The sequence below is a fragment of the Erithacus rubecula genome, assembly GCF_903797595.1.
Source record: "Erithacus rubecula genome assembly, contig: SUPER_Z_unloc_1, whole genome shotgun sequence".
In the NCBI taxonomy this organism is placed as follows: domain Eukaryota; kingdom Metazoa; phylum Chordata; class Aves; order Passeriformes; family Muscicapidae; genus Erithacus; species Erithacus rubecula.
In genome coordinates this window covers 1,585,752-1,604,358 of record NW_027635590.1, presented here as the reverse complement: position 1 = coordinate 1,604,358, position 18,607 = coordinate 1,585,752, and the positions used below count along the sequence as shown (strand labels likewise).

At 53.8% G+C, this 18,607-nt stretch overlaps 2 protein-coding genes across 5 annotated transcripts in view; both read left to right on the top strand.

Annotated features, from left to right (window-relative positions):
* The first annotated feature begins 919 nt into the window (after nucleotides 1-919).
* On the top strand, nucleotides 920-10,329 carry LOC306814617 (serine/threonine-protein kinase PAK 3-like). 2 transcript variants are annotated; one of them, XM_079330842.1, is made up of 13 exons: nucleotides 920-1,328; nucleotides 2,230-2,267; nucleotides 2,671-2,793; nucleotides 3,303-3,425; nucleotides 3,651-3,831; nucleotides 4,753-4,816; nucleotides 6,011-6,059; nucleotides 6,871-6,983; nucleotides 7,536-7,653; nucleotides 8,297-8,396; nucleotides 8,833-9,029; nucleotides 9,598-9,735; nucleotides 10,119-10,329. In XM_079330842.1, exons 1-13 carry the CDS (start codon nucleotides 1,250-1,252, stop codon nucleotides 10,206-10,208), a joined length of 1,413 nt encoding a protein of 470 aa, XP_079186968.1. In that variant the 5' UTR covers nucleotides 920-1,249; the 3' UTR covers nucleotides 10,209-10,329. The 2 variants fall into 2 exon arrangements, with proteins under 2 accessions (XP_079186968.1, XP_079186969.1); XM_079330843.1 differs by lacking the exon at nucleotides 9,598-9,735.
* Nucleotides 10,330-13,000: 2,671 nt separating this feature from the next.
* Nucleotides 13,001-18,607, top strand: part of LOC306814620 (serine/threonine-protein kinase PAK 3-like) — a 69,937-nt gene continuing 64,330 nt past the window's right edge. For 2 of the 3 annotated variants that reach the window (XM_079330848.1, XM_079330847.1), the window contains exons 1-7: nucleotides 13,001-13,427; nucleotides 14,329-14,366; nucleotides 14,770-14,892; nucleotides 15,402-15,524; nucleotides 15,750-15,930; nucleotides 16,852-16,915; nucleotides 18,110-18,158. In XM_079330848.1, coding sequence (XP_079186974.1) covers nucleotides 13,349-13,427; nucleotides 14,329-14,366; nucleotides 14,770-14,892; nucleotides 15,402-15,524; nucleotides 15,750-15,930; nucleotides 16,852-16,915; nucleotides 18,110-18,158 — 657 coding nt within the window. In that variant the 5' untranslated portion in view covers nucleotides 13,001-13,348. The remainder of the gene's footprint in view (nucleotides 13,428-14,328; nucleotides 14,367-14,769; nucleotides 14,893-15,401; nucleotides 15,525-15,749; nucleotides 15,931-16,851; nucleotides 16,916-18,109; nucleotides 18,159-18,607) is intronic. The other variant, XM_079330849.1, reaches the window with a different exon arrangement.

The following is an 18,607-nucleotide window of genomic DNA, read 5'->3' as shown; positions in this document are numbered from 1 at the left end:
AGTCAACAGAGGTTAAGTGTAACATGGGGCCTCTGAAACAAAGACAAGGTGGCAAGGGCTTACAGAGTGATTCTGATGGTAGATGGGGCTTCTGGTGCTGCCTGGGGCAGTCTGGACCTGCAGTGGCAGTTTCCTGCTCCCTCTCTGTGGCAGTGGTGGTGGCAGTGGTGATGGCGGTGGGTGTCTCTCTCCCTGAAAAGCTCTGTTTGGCACTGCCACTACCATTAGTCTGCCACACTCGGCATGTCTGTGGTGACTTGTACTGCTGCTTTGTAGCCTATTCCTTCTACACTGCTGGGCTCCTTTTTGGCTTGGCTGGACTCAGTTAATTGCTGCTCTGGGTTATGTTACATTGCTGGAGCAGAGAAACATTCCCACACGCCACCCTGCCCCTGATGGTTTAGGCAGTGTGTCAAAGCTGCCACTGCCAACACATGCCAACCATCTCAAACCCATGTGCTAAAAAATACCATGGAATGATGAAAATGAGTGGGGAAATGGTGGTGGTGCTGGCGCCTCAAGGCCTCGCTGAGCAAGACAGAATGATCCACTATGCATTTCTGGTGATGTCAATTCTCTGCTTAAATAAGAATCAGAACTATGATAGAATCTGATTTGAAAAAATAGCTCTAAAAAAATCCATGACCTAATCCCATTAGAGAAGGAGAAACATCTAAATAGTAGTGCTTCTCCATGTTTGCTGCTTTCTAAAACTAAGAAACAGCTGGAACAGGAGTTGTGGTTTTTGCTAAGAAGCATTAGTAGACAAAGATCACTACTATGCTTCCTCACATCATGGTCCCTTGTCAGTCTTCAGCTTCTCAGTGTAGACTATAGAGCCTTGGTATGTTTTTGGAGTCATTCTTAGATGCCATGAGCAATACACTGGAGACTAGGAGGACCTTCGAGTATATTTGCAACAGAGGAGAAATTTGCAGGCATTTTTTGGCATTAGCTGTAGAGAAGGTCTGCTTCTGCACATGACCTCACCAGCCAGCCTCCTCATTGTGACGCGGAGCTCCTATTGTGATGTCGGCGGCCGCATCCCGGCGCTGTCACGGCAAAGTTGCTGTGCCGAGGCTCGGGAGGCCTCAGTGTGCACAGCGGCTCGTTGGCGCGCTCACTGCAGCCGGGAGCTGCTGCTCGACGAGGTCTCTGCCAGCAGGCTGCACCCTGACAGCACTCTGAGCAGTTTTGTTTGTGCCCACAGGTGTTGTCTGGTGCAGGCTTGAGCAGCACTGCTGCAGCCATGGACAGAGTGTGTGCTGCTGCAGTTTGCACGGTTTTTTCCGTGGCTTATTCCGGCTACTTCTTCACCCAGCTGGCACGTAAGTAGAGGCTTTTGCTGGGTGCGGCATGTGGAAACCAAAATGCCACAAAGAGGCCTTTGGCTGGGTAAAGCTGCTGTCACCCTCAGCCTCAGCTGAGCAGGGGGTGTCTCTAGGCAGCGGGGCGTGGGCTGCATTTGCAATTTGCATTTGCTACTGCTGGCCAATGCCATGGCATGGCCTGTGGCAGTGGAGTCTGGAATCTCCTGATTTTGCTGGCTCAAGCAAGACAGGTTTCAAGACAGGAAAGCTGGGAGAGCTTGGCTTGTAAAAACTGTGTGCTGCTCTCCAGGCCTGGGGAGAAGCATCTTCTTGTCTGCATGCCCTCCTCCCAGGATGTGTCTGTCAACTTGACACTTGCTGTGCGCTAAAAGAGCCCTTCCCTGTGTGATGAAATCATGGGAACAAGTTGGACAAGGCCTCTGAAATCAACATTTCAGAAGAGCTCTTGGATGCTCCTGACCCTGGAGCTGTTCCTGTGCTGCGCCACAAAGGAACTGCCACCATGGCTAAGGGGGTTTGGGTGAAGCTCTTCTGAGGAACCGCTTTCAGCAAGCTCGTGGCAATTGATGCTTGCCATCTCTCCAGAACACTGAAGCCCAGGAAAGAGAGGAGCTATAGCTCCTGCTGGGTGGGGTGAGGCAGCAGCAGTGACTGTTCCAGAAGCACTTGGACTTTCTCAGTCTCAAGTTTCTGTGGGATGAGTGGCCAAAGAGGACAAAAGGTAGACACAGGGCAGTACTTTGTGCTCTTGTCTTGCTGGCTGTGTGACACAAGGGTTGCTGTTGGAGGGAAGTAGTGAAATCAGAACGCTCTGTCTTTGGGCGGGCTTTTTGGTGGGCCTGCCCAGTGCTGGCATTTTTCTCACAGCATCCGCTTCTTTTTGCCTTGTGTGTTGCAGGTCACATCGCCCGCGCCTGGAGAGAATCCGCTCCTTGGGTGAGTGGCAAAGGAGCCTTTGGCCTTGGTAGCGTTGGACAGTTGTGGAGCAAGGCGTGAGCTGGGCGTGCTGCAGCCCAGTGCCAGCCTGCTTGGATGAATGAAAGTACACTCCAGGCTCTTTGCAGCAGCAGCAGCGGCAGCAGCAGCAACATGCACAGGATCTCTGGCTGTTTCCTCCAGTTCCACTTCAGAGCTTTTTCAGCAGAGGAAAGTGGGCTTGCTCAGTACTAGGAGCCATGATGGAATTTCTCCTATCCAAGAGAGTGCAGTCTGCTCTGAGTGGCCCATTTTACTTGAGGCTGACCAACTTAGAATGCAGATGGTTTCTCCTTAGCACATGTGGCTCTACAGCTGAATATAATGAAGGTTGCCTGTCCCTGACATTGCTGTCTGTCTGCAGAGCCCAAAACCAAGCACCCAGCCTCCTGTGGCGGCATGTGCTCAGGAAGAAGAGGCCAAAGGGGAGCAAGATGCCCACCAAGCGGCAACTGCTGCCACTGCGGGGCCTGAGCACGCAGCATCAGTAAGTGGCAGCTGTGGGTAGCCCTGTGGCTGCAGCAAAGCAGAGCTGGAAGCGTCTCATCAGACAGCACCTGCCATGCGTGGCTGAAGATGCTGAGGGCTGGAATCTTGCCAGCACTTGCAGAGTGCTTCTCCAGGGCAGCGAGGCCTGGAAAAGGGGTGTGCAACTTGGGCGTTTGGGCATCAACTTCCCGCTGCTCTGACAGGGGCTGTGAATTTGCCTCAGCAAGAGACAGGAGGTAGCACAGGGGTGTCTTTGGATGCTCCCGGGGTACAAGTGAGGCCCTTTGTGCCCAGTGGCTGTGCAGCCTCCCAACCCCATGTGAGGGGAGCTGCACAAACACGCAGTTCACAGGAGACACTGTCCCCTGGAGGGACCTGGCCCTGTCCATGGAGCAGCTGTGGGTAGCTAAAGGGAGAGCTGAGATGCAGCGGGGCCTGTAGCTGAATACACGTGCGGCTCTGAAGGACAGGTTCTTTCCTGTCCCTCATGCTGCTGTCTGCCCACAGAGCGCAAGGGCAGCGCCAGCACCTGCTCTGGCTGCCTCTGTAGCCGAGGAAGAGGCTGAAGAGGAGGATGCTGCCAAGGAAGCTGCCCCTGCTGTCAGCCCACGGCCTCAGCAGCCAGCATCAGTAAGTGTCTGCTTTGCTTAGCAGTGTCTGTGGTGTCATTTTGTGCATATGCGGAAGCAGCCTTTGGATTTTGAGCCGGCAGTTGGAGTAGGGGCAGCAAAAGCCGAGAGGTCAAGAGCCCTGGATGTGGCCGGCAGCATCTTCCTAAGGGCTTGCATGTGAAATGGGACTGGCGGGGCATCTGTGCCGGGCACCTTTCTGACCCAAATTCATTTCTTGTCCCAGAGCTCCAGCGCGTCTCTCGTGCCACCTGCACCAGCTGCAGCTGCAGGCTCTGAAGAGGCCTCCAGTGGCCAAGCTGGGAGCTCAAGCACGAGCAGCTCGTGTACCTGGAGCACAAGCAGTTCCTCTGGCAGCACAGAGCATCTGCCAGAGAGGACAGAGGACGAGTGGCTGGCCATGCTGAGTATGTCCTTTGTGATCCCTGTCTGCTGGAGCGGGGCCTTGTGTGTGCGTGTGTCAGCACGAGCTGTCCCACCTGGTGCTGCTGCTCAGCTGAGTGTCGGTGCTGTGGCCTCCACACAGGAGCTGCTGTTGTGCTTGGAGGTGCTGAAGGAGCAGCGGGCTGTTGCTCCTGCCTCAGAGGGCAGCCTGGCCTGCTTTGCCTTTGCCTGAGCCTGCCTCGGTGCAAAAGGCAAAGCAGAGCTTGTTTCTGGCTGAGCAGGAGGCTGTGACCCTGTGAATGCGCGGGGCTCGGGGAGCTGCTGCGGGGCCCAGCTCCTGTGGGCCACGGCCGAGGCCATCTTCAGAGCTGGGCCGGGCCTCAGGGCTGGGGCCTCCTTGCTACGGCCATTGCAGGAGCTTCTGACAGCAGCTGCTGCTCTGGAAAGCCAGAAAGGCCGTGCTCAGGCAAAGTCCTGCTGTCAGCTGGAGATCGCGCCTCTGCTGGAAGCACTTGGCACTAATCTTCTGGTTCTGGAAAGGGCAGCTGTTGGTAAAGATTGCTTCCAGAAGCCAAGGTGCCTTTGCTGTTTGCAAGGATTAAAGCTTTGGTTGAATGCCACAGAATGTTCATTGCCGAGAACAGAAAGGTTTTGTTTTTCTAGACCGCAATCTAGGCTGCAGTTTTCTGGTCCCTGTCTCCCCTACTGTTTCCCCATGTGCTTCGATTTTAGTTCAGACTTGTAGCTTTGCGCAGGCCATGTTTGCTGCAGAGCTGCTGGTCTTGCTGCTGCTGTTCTGGCGCTGGTGGTGGTGCAGTAATGGTGTTGTTGCTTCTCAGCTGAGTGAGTTGAATGGGCTCAGTGAGAGTGGGGCCGCCTTTCAGATGTGCTGCACGGTGCGATCTCTCTTTTGAAGTGAGCATCATTCCTTTGCATTTCTACAGGGATGCTGGTGAGCCAAGGAGATGCAGAGGCTAAATACACAGACCTGGAAAGCATTGGCAAAGGGTGAGTGCAGCCACAGGTCCTTCTCCACAGGGAGGGGCTGTGTACTTTGCTGGTGTCACATCTCCCCAGAGTGATGTCAGGCAAGCTCCAAAGCTGTTCAGACACTGCGTTGAGATGCTGCCGTCTCTGAGTACTGGTCAGCATTGAGAGCTGTGCTCCAAAGGCATGGCAAAGACACCTGGATGGTGGCAATGTCTTTTCTGCAGCAAAGAGCAGCACCTGTCAGATCTCCTGTCCCTCAAGCTTTTGGACCCTGTGTGCTGCTTTCCTGAGCAGAAATAATTTCTGTGTGTCCCAAAAGAATACTGAATAAGTGGAAATGAAAGGAGGAAAACCTTCATTGCCTGCAAAGTCAAGGTAGCATCTCAGGACTGTCCGGGAAGAGCTCTCAGTAATAGTTCTTTGCAGCATTTTGCTGAAAACAAGTCCCAGCGGTTGGGATGAGCAGCAGCTAGTGTAGAAGCCAAAAGCAGAAATGAAAGAAGCAGCTCTTGTTTGCAGCTGAGCTGGAAAAAGTCAAAGCTTCAGGGGAAAGCCCAATGGTAATGCACTCCAGAAGTAAAGGAAACATCTGCCTGATGGCAGACCCCTGGTGCATCCTTGTGAGCTTTAGGCCTTTCCTGCAAGGAATCCACCCAGCTCTTCCCTTTTGGAAGCCAGCTCTGCTGACTGGAAATGGGATTGTTTTGCAACATTTCCTCTGCGAGGAGCCAAATGTCCAAGAAGTCACCTGAAAAGTGGAGTCCCTCCTGTGTCTGGTGTGCCAAAGAGAAGCAGCTGCCCATGGCTCTGCACCCAGAACGCAGCTGTCTGAGGATCCTCTGCTTTGAGTGCTTCTCCGTCTGTGTGTGCACCCGTGGAGACCTTGTCAGCTGGAGAAAGGATCTGTTTCTGGAAGCTTTCCTCTGCTGGCGCTTCCATGCCTTCAGGCTTCTCAGAAGGCCTGTGTGCTGCTGCCTGAGTTGGGCAGATAGACTCCAAGGAGAGGTGTGAGCATGCCCAACGGGCATGTGAGTGTCTGCAAAGATCCCCCACGCGCACAGCTCCAGAAGGAGAAAGGGGAAAAAGAGGCAGAGCACAATCTGTGGTGGTGCATTTGCTCCTTGTCCCAGGACTTTGTTTCCTGTTGGAGTGCAGTGTCTGGCACCTGCAGGGACTAAAGGCCTTCTCCTTTCTCTGCTGTTCTGTTTCTAGGGGTTTCGGCACCGTGTGCACGGCAGTGGAGACTGCCACAGGAGAAGAGGTAAGCGTCAGGCAGTGCTGCAGCTGCAGCAGCTCTCCAGTGCCCTCCCCTCTGCTGCGAGCTGTGCCTGAGCTTTGGCTCGCCGCTAGAGCTTTGCTGCAGAGGCAAAGGAAGTGCAGAGCAGAGTCTGCCTGCCAAATAGAGTGGGGACAGAGTTTGTCCTTGTCAGCTGCTGCAAGCAATGCCAAGAGGCCAAGGGGTGTTTTGTAGAGAAGGACATACTAGGTGGGTCTTAGCACCAAGGCTGTGTCTTAGAGAATGTCCCTGCTCTTTGGGGCTGCAGTTTAGGGTTCTCGAGTTCTCATTTGTGGCTCTTAGGAAATCCATGGGAATTGTGCTGGAAGTTCCTTAGCCTGCTGTAGTGCTGCCCTTGGCATGTGTGCTTAGAGAGAGAGGTCTGCAAGGAGCCTCTCAGGGGCCTAAGCCCTAACCCCAGCCCGCCATGTATTGCCAGAGCATCCAGGCCTGGCCTATTTCTTTTTACAGTCAGGCAGGAATTGCAAATGTCAGTGGTGTGCAGAAAAGTGTTTCAGTGGAGCAAAATGAAAGTTGCTAAAGTGACAAAGGGCAGGGAGATGTCCTTTATGACGTGGTCATCACCAGGGCATTTTTTCCCTAGGATTTGTAGGATTGCATGTCTTAGAGGGGCTAAAGGTCAGGAAGTTTCTAGGGTGCCATTTTATCCGTCATGTCTGTAAGAGTTTGCTTTGTTGTTGTGCAGCGGGCTGCTGGAGTCATGATCAAGCCCCCAAGTTCCCTTTGTGATCCTGTGCCAGACTCCTTTGGTTCATGGCTTTCTATGTCATTTTAGGTGGCCATAAAGAAAATTAGTCTCCTGCAAGAGAGCAGCAAGGAGCTGTGCGTGAAGGAAATCCAGGTCATGCGGGACCATAAGAACAGCAACGTGGTGAACTATATAGACAGGTGAGCGGTTCTGCTCCTCTGCCATGAGCGCTCTCTCACCTCCAGCAAGCCAGAGCTTCAGCGACTCCTTTGGTTGCTGGCAGAGAGTGGAGCTGTTAATTCCTCTTTCTGGGCTGACCTAGGGTATCTTGGGAGCAGATTGTGTTGGAGCTGCATTAATCTTTCCTGCCAACCCTAGTTTGAAGTGTGCCCTCAAAGACCAGGACTGGGCCAACGGCCCAGCTTTACTCAGTTTTACTGAGCCAACAGCCTCAAAGTTCCTCCTTCCAAGTGCTCCCTCCATGTTTTCTTGCTTGCTTTGGCCTTTGATTTCCTTTTCCACAAGGTTCTTAAGCGCTAACCAATCACTGGAGACACTCGTATCCCTTGCTCTCTTGCATTGCTGGGGACAGCAAGCAGTCTTTTAGACCGCACAGAGTTCAAGCCCTATAGAGCCTAGTGAATGACTATTCCCTTCCTCCTGTCTTCCTTGGAGAGAGAGACGGAAACAAGAATCCAGCAGGTCACGCAGGAGCGTGCATTCATCTCCAGGCTGTTGTTTCCTCCTTTCAGCTTCCTGGTGCACGAGGAACTCTGGCTGGTGATGGAATACATGGACGGAGGTTCCTTATATGACGTCATCAGGGAGACCAGGATGGCAGAAGGAGAGATTGCAGTCGTCTCGCGGGAGGTGAGGGACGGCGCTTGTGCTTCCCGTGCCTTGGGTGGGAAGGGTGGGAAGGAGAGGATTGATTTCACCTTCCCAGCTTCCTTTCTGCCTTTCTCTTATGACTGCCAGGAGTAAGAGCATCTGAAGTGCCTGCCAAGGTGCAGGCCCTTCTTCTAGTGTGTTTCTTTGTGTTTGCCACTCTAAACACTTGTCTGGAGCCTGTGCGTGTACTGCATTCCGTCCCGGTAACAGCAAACGTGCTGGTGTCAACTGAGTGGCAAGGACAAAGGGATACCCGCAGCACTCTCGCAGAGCTCAGTCTCAAAAGAGGACCTTGCACCCAAAGTGGCGTTTGCAAAAGCGTCCGCTGTCGTCTGGCTGGAGAGAGCAGAGCCACGGCATCAGTGCTCCTTCAGTTTGTGTTTGCAGGGCACTGGTCAGATGAAAGAATTGCCCTTTCTCTTTCCAAAATAAATACACCCTCACTTGGGAAGGCACTGCTGCCCTCATGTTGGAGCAGCAAACTCTTGCTCTTACCAGCAGCCTTTCCTGCCATGGCTCACCACTGCCCAGCAAGTCAGTCTTGCAGATGTGCTGCTTCCCTGCTTGTGGCATGCAATCAGATGCGGAACTCCTAGGCTCATGTTTCTTTTTCCTCCCTCAGTGCCTGCAAGGCCTGGATTTCCTTCACTCCAATAACGTCATCCACCGAGACGTCAAAAGCCACAACATTCTCCTGAGCTTGGACGGATCTGTCAAGCTGGGTGCGTGTTGCTGGCCAGGCTCAGCCGTCGTGGGCTGCGGGCTGGGGGTGCCTTTGAGTGACTGCCAGTTCCCCAAGAGTGGCGCCTGAGGCAGTGCAGGCTGCCCTGCTGCAAGGGCAGAGCACAGGCACAAGGTGCAGGGCGGATTGGCCTGGAAGGAGGTGTCAGGAGGGGCTTTGGCTTGTGTCTGTCCCTTGCCAAGCAAGGCACTTTCAGTCACGAGCTTCAGGAGACTAAAAGGCACTGTGTGAAACGGGGAGCTTTTGCTGAGGTGCCAATCCCATATTTCCTCAGCTGCAGGCCTAAGGAATGCCAGCATGGCCCCTTTTGCAGGTGGATTGCCCACTGCCTTCTTGGACATTGGTAGAGGGGGGAATTCTTCTGTTTGCTTTCCTAATTCCCGCTGGCTTGATCTGAGTGGGTTTTTTCTCCTCAGCTGATTTTGGACTCGCTGCTCAGCTCACGGCTGAGCAGAGCAAACGGAGATCAGCTGTCGGGACTACTTACTGGATGGCGCCCGAGATTTTCACCAGGAAGCCCTATGGCCCCAAAGTGGACATCTGGTCCTTTGGCATCGTGGGCATGGAGATGGTGGAAGGAGCGCCTCCTTACCTGATGAGAAGCTCCCGCACGGTGCGCTGCAACTTCTCTCACCCCCTCCTGTCACTCTAACAAAATCTGCCCCCATTCTTCCGCCTGGGAAGCTTGGTAAAGCCTGAAGACCGTGGCTTCTGGGCTGCAGAGTCTCTTGTGCTTCTTGCCCTGTATTTTCCCCTGCCATTTCATTATGAACAGTCCAAAAAATGGTGATGCCCTTGCCTTGATGGAACCTTTGCCTTAAGGTTGCAGCCAGCAGCACCGAGCTGCATTTCTAGGTCAAATCCTTGGGAATAGTAGAGTTGCACCAAAGTGCCTCTTCCAAATGGACTGTAGAGGTGGTGTCAGCCGTCAGAGAAGCAAAGGGTGCTTTTGCTGGTGGACTTGCTCCTAATTCCATCAGGCAAGGAAATCAAGGCTCAAGGCAGGAGCTCTTGCACATTGGGCTGGCTGTGCTTGCCTCTGGCTTTGCGTTCTGTTGCTTGGGCTAGGAAAGGCAGGGAGGAAAGCGCCACTGGAGAGTGGAGCTTGCCCAGTGGGGTGTGGGTGAGCAGTTTTGGGTGCGGGGGAGACAGGTGCAGTGTGACGTTGCCTTCTGCTCCAGGTTCGACAGCTGATCAGCACCGGGGGCACCCCGAAGCTGCAGAACCCCAGGCAGCAGTCCGCTTGGCTGCGAGACTTTCTGCGCTGCTGCCTGCAAACAGACGAGGACAGGCGCTGGTCTGCCCGGGAACTTCTGCAGGTAAAAGGCAGAGCGGCCGCAGGCTGCGCCAGCTGCCCGCTGCCAGGGGCTCCTCCTGGGCTCGAGTCCAAGGTGTCAGATGGGCCCCGCTCCGGAGAATCTCCAGTCTGGGGGCTTTTCAAAGGAAAAGCAAGGAGAATGCTGGCCTGGGATGGGCTTGGAAGGAGCCCTCCAAGGTCACCAAGAGCAAATCTCCTTAAGCTGAAGCCATGTGGTTTCATGCCTTTGTGGGACTGTGAGTCACAGTGGCCTGTGGTAGCAGGGTCCTGGAGACAGAGGTGCACAGCATGCCCTCGTTTCTGCCTCTTTCTGGTAGCCAGAGAAAGGCTGATTCGGCCTGTAAGGAAAGTAGATGCTCATGTCTTCTTTTTCTCTTTGGGCAGCACCCGTTTGTAACCTCAGCCCAGCCGACCTCCAGCCTGACGCCTCTGCTCATGGCCGTGCAGCAGTTTATGGCTGACAGCAGATTCTAGCCCTGGAAGAGGCCATTGTTCTTTGTTGTAGTTTGTAGTTCCTAGTTTGTAGAGTCTAGTCAGTAGTTTCTAGTTTGGAATTTGTTTGGATTGCTAGTCAAAATAAAGACTATAAAACCTTCACTGTGTCAGATGCTTCCATTTGTTCTCACCCTGTGAACAAGCTCTAAATTTGCTTCTTAATGGTCAGGCGTTTCTAACCACGGAATGACTCCCGGATGGGCACCGTTTGTGGCAGAGTTTGGAAGTGGGCAGAGCTCTTGTTCCTTCATTGTCTCCAGGACATGACCTCCTATGGAGATAGAGGCTTTTAGCTGTGAAGAGAGGAGCAGAGGAGAACAAAACCCAGCAGAGCTGTGGTGTCACTGCTGGGGACGCCGCTGTGGCCGTGGTTGGGTTGGAGCTCCAGGGAAAGGTTAAGAGTGTCTGTGTTGCTCTGGGCAGAGGGGGAGGCAGCCAGGCTTCTCCACAGGCTCAGGTGCACGTGAGTGTCCACTGGGGACGTGAGCCCTGCCAAGGGGAATAAGGCCAACATGAGGGAGCGAAAACCTCTGCAGTTTTGGATGTGCGTGAGCCACGGCCTGTGTCAGCTGGGCACCCGCCACAGCTGAAGGAGCCGCCCAGACAGAGCGGCCTGGGGTCACGCTGCGTGCCAGGAGGCTGGGAGGAGACACAGCCAGGGCAGGTGACCCAAAGGGGCCAAGGAGCTGCTCCAGAGCCTCGGACATCCTGCTCAGTATTTCAAGCTGGCACAGGGAAGGACAAAGGAGGGCACATTTGGAGTGAAGGCATTTGTCTTCCCAAGTCTCTGTGAGGCTTGAGGGGCCCTGCTGTCCTGGAGATGCAGAACACCTGCCTGCCCATGGCAAAGGTGATGGCATTCTTTGCTGTGGGAATTGCAAGCACACACAGCTCTCAGGGCCTTGTGTATACAGGCTCAGAGATAGAGATGGATACAATGTTTTCCCTGAGACCTTGGAGAAGGCTTGGAAAATTCAAATAGTGAAAGTGAAAGGAAAGCAGACTGTAAACAAAATTGTAAGTTTGTAGTTTAAGTAGAAACATGTTTTATGCAACACAGAAATATGTATTCTGTCAGCAAGACAATATGTTGGCTAAGTTAAGAAAAGATTTTATTGTTTAGCAATAGTACCTGTTCCAAGGGTAGTTAAAAGTTTCAAGATGTATCAATGGAAGTTTGAGAAGTGTTACACAATTGGTTGAACTTGGATGCCTCGTGGCAAAGCCAGAAAAAGGGAAGCAATTAATGATTGGCATGAAAAGATTCTAAGAAGTTTCATGGGAGTATGTGATTAGCTAAACAACTAACAGAAGGCACTGTTACTAAGAATTAAAGGGCTTCTGATATTACGGCATTGGATGCAACACCTAGAATGTCACACCCTTCTAGGAGACTGATGGCATAAGGCAATCCACCATTCTTTAAACATTTTCTCAGTTGCCCCATCTCTCGTAACTTGAAGTTCCCAATGCAATGGGAATATGAGTTCTGTCACGGGGAAAAAAGCCAACATGTAGGGAGCGAAAACCTCTGCAGTTTTGGATGTGCGTGAGCCACGGCCTGTGTCAGCTGGGCACCCGCCACAGCTGAAGGAGCCGCCCAGACAGAGCGGCCTGGGGTCACGCTGCGTGCCAGGAGGCTGGGAGGAGACACAGCCAGGGCAGGTGACCCAAAGGGGCCAAGGAGCTGCTCCAGAGCCTCGGACATCCTGCTCAGTATTTCAAGCTGGGCACAACAGGGGGTGGGAGGCCACATTTGGAGTGAAGGCATTTGTCTTCCCAAGTCTCTGTGAGGCTTGAGGGGCCCTGCTGTCCTGGAGTTGCAGGATACCTGCCTGCCCATGGGAAATGGTGCAGGAGTTCTTTGGGTTTTTTGCCTGTGTGCGTGCCTTAAGCATTCCCTATGCAATTGCATTGTTCTCCACCTGTGAGCTTTCCAGCTTTTACACTTTCAGTTCTCTGAACAGTCCAGCCTGCTGGTGGGGCATTGAGTGAGAATGGCTGCGTGTGGTGCTTGGTTGCTGGCTGGCCTTAAACCACAACATGAGAGATAGAGGGAAAAGCAGTTTTCATGCAAGAGGAAGAAGAATGAAGCATGCACATTTTGGAATGGTGCTGGTTGCCTGTTTTCCTAAGCCTGCCTTCCTGGAGCCTGTCCAGCACCTGATCTATTTGCTCTCTGCCTCACAACTTCAGTTTTTCTGGAACCGGCCCGCTTGGGCCCACTGCTTTCTTCCTACTAGCATTTTGTGAGTGGCCCACAAGGTGTTAGGATTTTCTTTTCCTTTCTTTGCCTCGTGTCCACAGCAGGCAGTTCCTTTTGATGCATACGTGTGTCCAGGGGAGCTCTCTGAGGTGCACCTCAGTTGGGCAAGGCTCCTTGGAAATGCCACAGCAGTGCAACAGCAGCATGATGTGTTTGCAGCGGATGTCTGGCTTAGCTTTCCATGGCTTCATCGGTGCTAGCCTTTTTTGCAAACCCTGTCCCACCTTGTTCTGCAGCAAACGTGAGGAAGAAGGTCTACCAAAGTGCTTCCTGAGGTTTTGCCCCCAGCTCTCATGGAAGCACTGATTTCTTTGATGCTGCGTTTTAGAGCCCAAGCTGGAAGAAGCCTTGTACTTTGCCACAGGAGAAGGAGTGGCCAAAGATCCTCTTCTCTTTTTTGCTTTGCTCACATCATGGTCCCTTCAAAGTGAGGGCTATGGGGGCTCGGTGTGTCTTTGGAGTTACTCTTAAATGCCTTGAGCAATAGCATAATGCACGAGGAGGACCTTGGTGTTTCTTTGCAGCAGAGGAGAAATTTGCAGGCATTTTTTGGCATTAGCTGTAGAGAAGGTCTGCTTCTGCACATGACCTCACCAGCCAGCCTCCTCATTGTGACGCGGAGCTCCTATTGTGATGTCGGCGGCCGCATCCCGGCGCTGTCACGGCAAAGTTGCTGTGCCGAGGCTCGGGAGGCCTCAGTGTGCACAGCGGCTCGTTGGCGCGCTCACTGCAGCCGGGAGCTGCTGCTCGACGAGGTCTCTGCCAGCAGGCTGCACCCTGACAGCACTCTGAGCAGTTTTGTTTGTGCCCACAGGTGTTGTCTGGTGCAGGCTTGAGCAGCACTGCTGCAGCCATGGACAGAGTGTGTGCTGCTGCAGTTTGCACGGTTTTTTCCGTGGCTTATTCCGGCTACTTCTTCACCCAGCTGGCACGTAAGTAGAGGCTTTTGCTGGGTGCGGCATGTGGAAACCAAAATGCCACAAAGAGGCCTTTGGCTGGGTAAAGCTGCTGTCACCCTCAGCCTCAGCTGAGCAGGGGGTGTCTCTAGGCAGCGGGGCGTGGGCTGCATTTGCAATTTGCATTTGCTACTGCTGGCCAATGCCATGGCATGGCCTGTGGCAGCGGAGTCTGGAATCTCCTGATTTTGCTGGCTCAAGCAAGACAGGTTTCAAGACAGGAAACCTGGGAGAGCTTGGCTTGTAAAAACTGTGTGCTGCTCTCCAGGCCTGGGGAGAAGCATCTTCTTGTCTGCATGCCCTCCTCCCAGGATGTGTCTGTCAACTTGACACTTGCTGTGCGCTAAAAGAGCCCTTCCCTGTGTGATGAAATCATGGGAACAAGTTGGACAAGGCCTCTGAAATCAACATTTCAGAAGAGCTCTTGGATGCTCCTGACCCTGGAGCTGTTCCTGTGCTGCGCCACAAAGGAACTGCCACCATGGCTAAGGGGGTTTGGGTGAAGCTCTTCTGAGGAACCGCTTTCAGCAAGCTCGTGGCAATTGATGCTTGCCATCTCTCCAGAACACTGAAGCCCAGGAAAGAGAGGAGCTATAGCTCCTGCTGGGTGGGGTGAGGCAGCAGCAGTGACTGTTCCAGAAGCACTTGGACTTTCTCAGTCTCAAGTTTCTGTGGGATGAGTGGCCAAAGAGGACAAAAGGTAGACACAGGGCAGTACTTTGTGCTCTTGTCTTGCTGGCTGTGTGACACAAGGGTTGCTGTTGGAGGGAAGTAGTGAAATCAGAACGCTCTGTCTTTGGGCGGGCTTTTTGGTGGGCCTGCCCAGTGCTGGCATTTTTCTCACAGCATCCGCTTCTTTTTGCCTTGTGTGTTGCAGGTCACATCGCCCGCGCCTGGAGAGAATCCGCTCCTTGGGTGAGTGGCAAAGGAGCCTTTGGCCTTGGTAGCGTTGGACAGTTGTGGAGCAAGGCGTGAGCTGGGCGTGCTGCAGCCCAGTGCCAGCCTGCTTGGATGAATGAAAGTACACTCCAGGCTCTTTGCAGCAGCAGCAGCGGCAGCAGCAGCAACATGCACAGGATCTCTGGCTGTTTCCTCCAGTTCCACTTCAGAGCTTTTTCAGCAGAGGAAAGTGGGCTTGCTCAGTACTAGGAGCCATGATGGAATTTCTCCTATCCAAGAGAGTGCAGTCTGCTCTGAGTGGCCCATTTTACTTGAGGCTGACCAACTTAGAATGCAGATGGTTTCTCCTTAGCACATGTGGCTCTACAGCTGAATATAATGAAGGTTGCCTGTCCCTGACATTGCTGTCTGTCTGCAGAGCCCAAAACCAAGCACCCAGCCTCCTGTGGCGGCATGTGCTCAGGAAGAAGAGGCCAAAGGGGAGCAAGATGCCCACCAAGCGGCAACTGCTGCCACTGCGGGGCCTGAGCACGCAGCATCAGTAAGTGGCAGCTGTGGGTAGCCCTGTGGCTGCAGCAAAGCAGAGCTGGAAGCGTCTCATCAGACAGCACCTGCCATGCGTGGCTGAAGATGCTGAGGGCTGGAATCTTGCCAGCACTTGCAGAGTGCTTCTCCAGGGCAGCGAGGCCTGGAAAAGGGGTGTGCAACTTGGGCGTTTGGGCATCAACTTCCCGCTGCTCTGACAGGGGCTGTGAATTTGCCTCAGCAAGAGACAGGAGGTAGCACAGGGGTGTCTTTGGATGCTCCCGGGGTACAAGTGAGGCCCTTTGTGCCCAGTGGCTGTGCAGCCTCCCAACCCCATGTGAGGGGAGCTGCACAAACACGCAGTTCACAGGAGACACTGTCCCCTGGAGGGACCTGGCCCTGTCCATGGAGCAGCTGTGGGTAGCTAAAGGGAGAGCTGAGATGCAGCGGGGCCTGTAGCTGAATACACGTGCGGCTCTGAAGGACAGGTTCTTTCCTGTCCCTCATGCTGCTGTCTGCCCACAGAGCGCAAGGGCAGCGCCAGCACCTGCTCTGGCTGCCTCTGTAGCCGAGGAAGAGGCTGAAGAGGAGGATGCTGCCAAGGAAGCTGCCCCTGCTGTCAGCCCACGGCCTCAGCAGCCAGCATCAGTAAGTGTCTGCTTTGCTTAGCAGTGTCTGTGGTGTCATTTTGTGCATATGCGGAAGCAGCCTTTGGATTTTGAGCCGGCAGTTGGAGTAGGGGCAGCAAAAGCCGAGAGGTCAAGAGCCCTGGATGTGGCCGGCAGCATCTTCCTAAGGGCTTGCATGTGAAATGGGACTGGCGGGGCATCTGTGCCGGGCACCTTTCTGACCCAAATTCATTTCTTGTCCCAGAGCTCCAGCGCGTCTCTCGTGCCACCTGCACCAGCTGCAGCTGCAGGCTCTGAAGAGGCCTCCAGTGGCCAAGCTGGGAGCTCAAGCACGAGCAGCTCGTGTACCTGGAGCACAAGCAGTTCCTCTGGCAGCACAGAGCATCTGCCAGAGAGGACAGAGGACGAGTGGCTGGCCATGCTGAGTATGTCCTTTGTGATCCCTGTCTGCTGGAGCGGGGCCTTGTGTGTGCGTGTGTCAGCACGAGCTGTCCCACCTGGTGCTGCTGCTCAGCTGAGTGTCGGTGCTGTGGCCTCCACACAGGAGCTGCTGTTGTGCTTGGAGGTGCTGAAGGAGCAGCGGGCTGTTGCTCCTGCCTCAGAGGGCAGCCTGGCCTGCTTTGCCTTTGCCTGAGCCTGCCTCGGTGCAAAAGGCAAAGCAGAGCTTGTTTCTGGCTGAGCAGGAGGCTGTGACCCTGTGAATGCGCGGGGCTCGGGGAGCTGCTGCGGGGCCCAGCTCCTGTGGGCCACGGCCGAGGCCATCTTCAGAGCTGGGCCGGGCCTCAGGGCTGGGGCCTCCTTGCTACGGCCATTGCAGGAGCTTCTGACAGCAGCTGCTGCTCTGGAAAGCCAGAAAGGCCGTGCTCAGGCAAAGTCCTGCTGTCAGCTGGAGATCGCGCCTCTGCTGGAAGCACTTGGCACTAATCTTCTGGTTCTGGAAAGGGCAGCTGTTGGTAAAGATTGCTTCCAGAAGCCAAGGTGCCTTTGCTGTTTGCAAGGATTAAAGCTATGATGGAATGCCACAGAATGTTCATTGCCGAGAACAGAAAGGTTTTGTTTTTCTAGACCGCAATCTAGGCTGCAGTTTTCTGGTCCCTGTCTCCCCTACTGTTTCCCCATGTGCTTCGATTTTAGTTCAGACTTGTAGCTTTGCGCAGGCCATGTTTGCTGCAGAGCTGCTGGTCTTGCTGCTGCTGTTCTGGCGCTGGTGGTGGTGCAGTAATGGTGTTGTTGCTTCTCAGCTGAGTGAGTTGAATGGGCTCAGTGAGAGTGGGGCCGCCTTTCAGATGTGCTGCACGGTGCGATCTCTCTTTTGAAGTGAGCATCATTCCTTTGCATTTCTACAGGGATGCTGGTGAGCCAAGGAGATGCAGAGGCTAAATACACAGACCTGGAAAGCATTGGCAAAGGGTGAGTGCAGCCACAGGTCCTTCTCCACAGGGAGGGGCTGTGTACTTTGCTGGTGTCACATCTCCCCAGAGTGATGTCAGGCAAGCTCCAAAGCTGTTCAGACACTGCGTTGAGATGCTGCCGTCTCTGAGTACTGGTCAGCATTGAGAGCTGTGCTCCAAAGGCATGGCAAAGACACCTGGATGGTGGCAATGTCTTTTCTGCAGCAAAGAGCAGCACCTGTCAGATCTCCTGTCCCTCAAGCTTTTGGACCCTGTCTGCTGCTTTCCTGAGCAGAAATAATTTCTGTGTGTCCCAAAAGAATACTGAATAAGTGGAAATGAAAGGAGGAAAACCTTCATTGCCTGCAAAGTCAAGGTAGCATCTCAGGACTGTCCGGGAAGAGCTCTCAGTAATAGTTCTTTGCAGCATTTTGCTGAAAACAAGTCCCAGCGGTTGGGATGAGCAGCAGCTAGTGTAGAAGCCAAAAGCAGAAATGAAAGAAGCAGCTCTTGTTTGCAGCTGAGCTGGAAAAAGTCAAAGCTTCAGGGGAAAGCCCAATGGTAATGCACTCTAGAAGTAAAGGAAACATCTGCCTGATGGCAGACCCCTGGTGCATCCTTGTGAGCTTTAGGCCTTTCCTGCAAGGAATCCACCCAGCTCTTCCCTTTTGGAAGCCAGCTCTGCTGACTGGAAATGGGATTGTTTTGCAACATTTCCTCTGCGAGGAGCCAAATGTCCAAGAAGTCACCTGAAAAGTGGAGTCCCTCCTGTGTCTGGTGTGCCAAAGAGAAGCAGCTGCCCATGGCTCTGCACCCAGAACGCAGCTGTCTGAGGATCCTCTGCTTTGAGTGCTTCTCCGTCTGTGTGTGCACCCGTGGAGACCTTGTCAGCTGGAGAAAGGATCTGTTTCTGGAAGCTTTCCTCTGCTGGCGCTTCCATGCCTTCAGGCTTCTCAGAAGGCCTGTGTGCTGCTGCCTGAGTTGGGCAGATAGACTCCAAGGAGAGGTGTGAGCATGCCCAACGGGCATGTGAGTGTCTGCAAAGATCCCCCACGCGCACAGCTCCAGAAGGAGAAAGGGGAAAAAGAGGCAGAGCACAATCTGTGGTGGTGCATTTGCTCCTTGTCCCAGGACTTTGTTTCCTGTTGGAGTGCAGTGTCTGGCACCTGCAGGGACTAAAGGCCTTCTCCTTTCTCTGCTGTTCTGTTTCTAGGGGTTTCGGCACCGTGTGCACGGCAGTGGAGACTGCCACAGGAGAAGAGGTAAGCGTCAGGCAGTGCTGCAGCTGCAGCAGCTCTCCAGTGCCCTCCCCTCTGCTGCGAGCTGTGCCTGAGCTTTGGCTCGCCGCTAGAGCTTTGCTGCAGAGGCAAAGGAAGTGCAGAGCAGAGTCTGCCTGCCAAATAGAGTGGGGACAGAGTTTGTCCTTGTCAGCTGCTGCAAGGATGCCAAGAGGCCAAGGGGTGTTTTGTAGAGAAGGACATACTAGGTGGGTCTTAGCACCAAGGCTGTGTCTTAGAGAATGTCCCTGCTCTTTGGGGCTGCAGTTTAGGGTTCTCGAGTTCTCATTTGTGGCTCTTAGGAAATCCATGGGAATTGTGCTGGAAGTTCCTTAGCCTGCTGTAGTGCTGCCCTTGGCATGTGTGCTTAGAGAGAGAGGTCTGCAAGGAGCCTCTCAGGGGCCTAAGCCCTAACCCGAGCCCGCCATGTATTG

Excerpts from the sequence above, each read along its gene's own strand:
- LOC306814617 (XM_079330842.1), top strand. The coding sequence starts at position 1,250 with ATGGACAGAGTGTGTGCTGCTGCAGTTTGCACGGTTTTTTCCGTGGCT. Across the intron at positions 1,329-2,229 it reads CTTCTTCACCCAGCTGGCAC|GTCACATCGCCCGCGCCTGG; the intron begins GTAAGTAGAGGC and ends TGTGTGTTGCAG. Across the intron at positions 3,832-4,752 it reads CGAGTGGCTGGCCATGCTGA|GGATGCTGGTGAGCCAAGGA; the intron begins GTATGTCCTTTG and ends GCATTTCTACAG.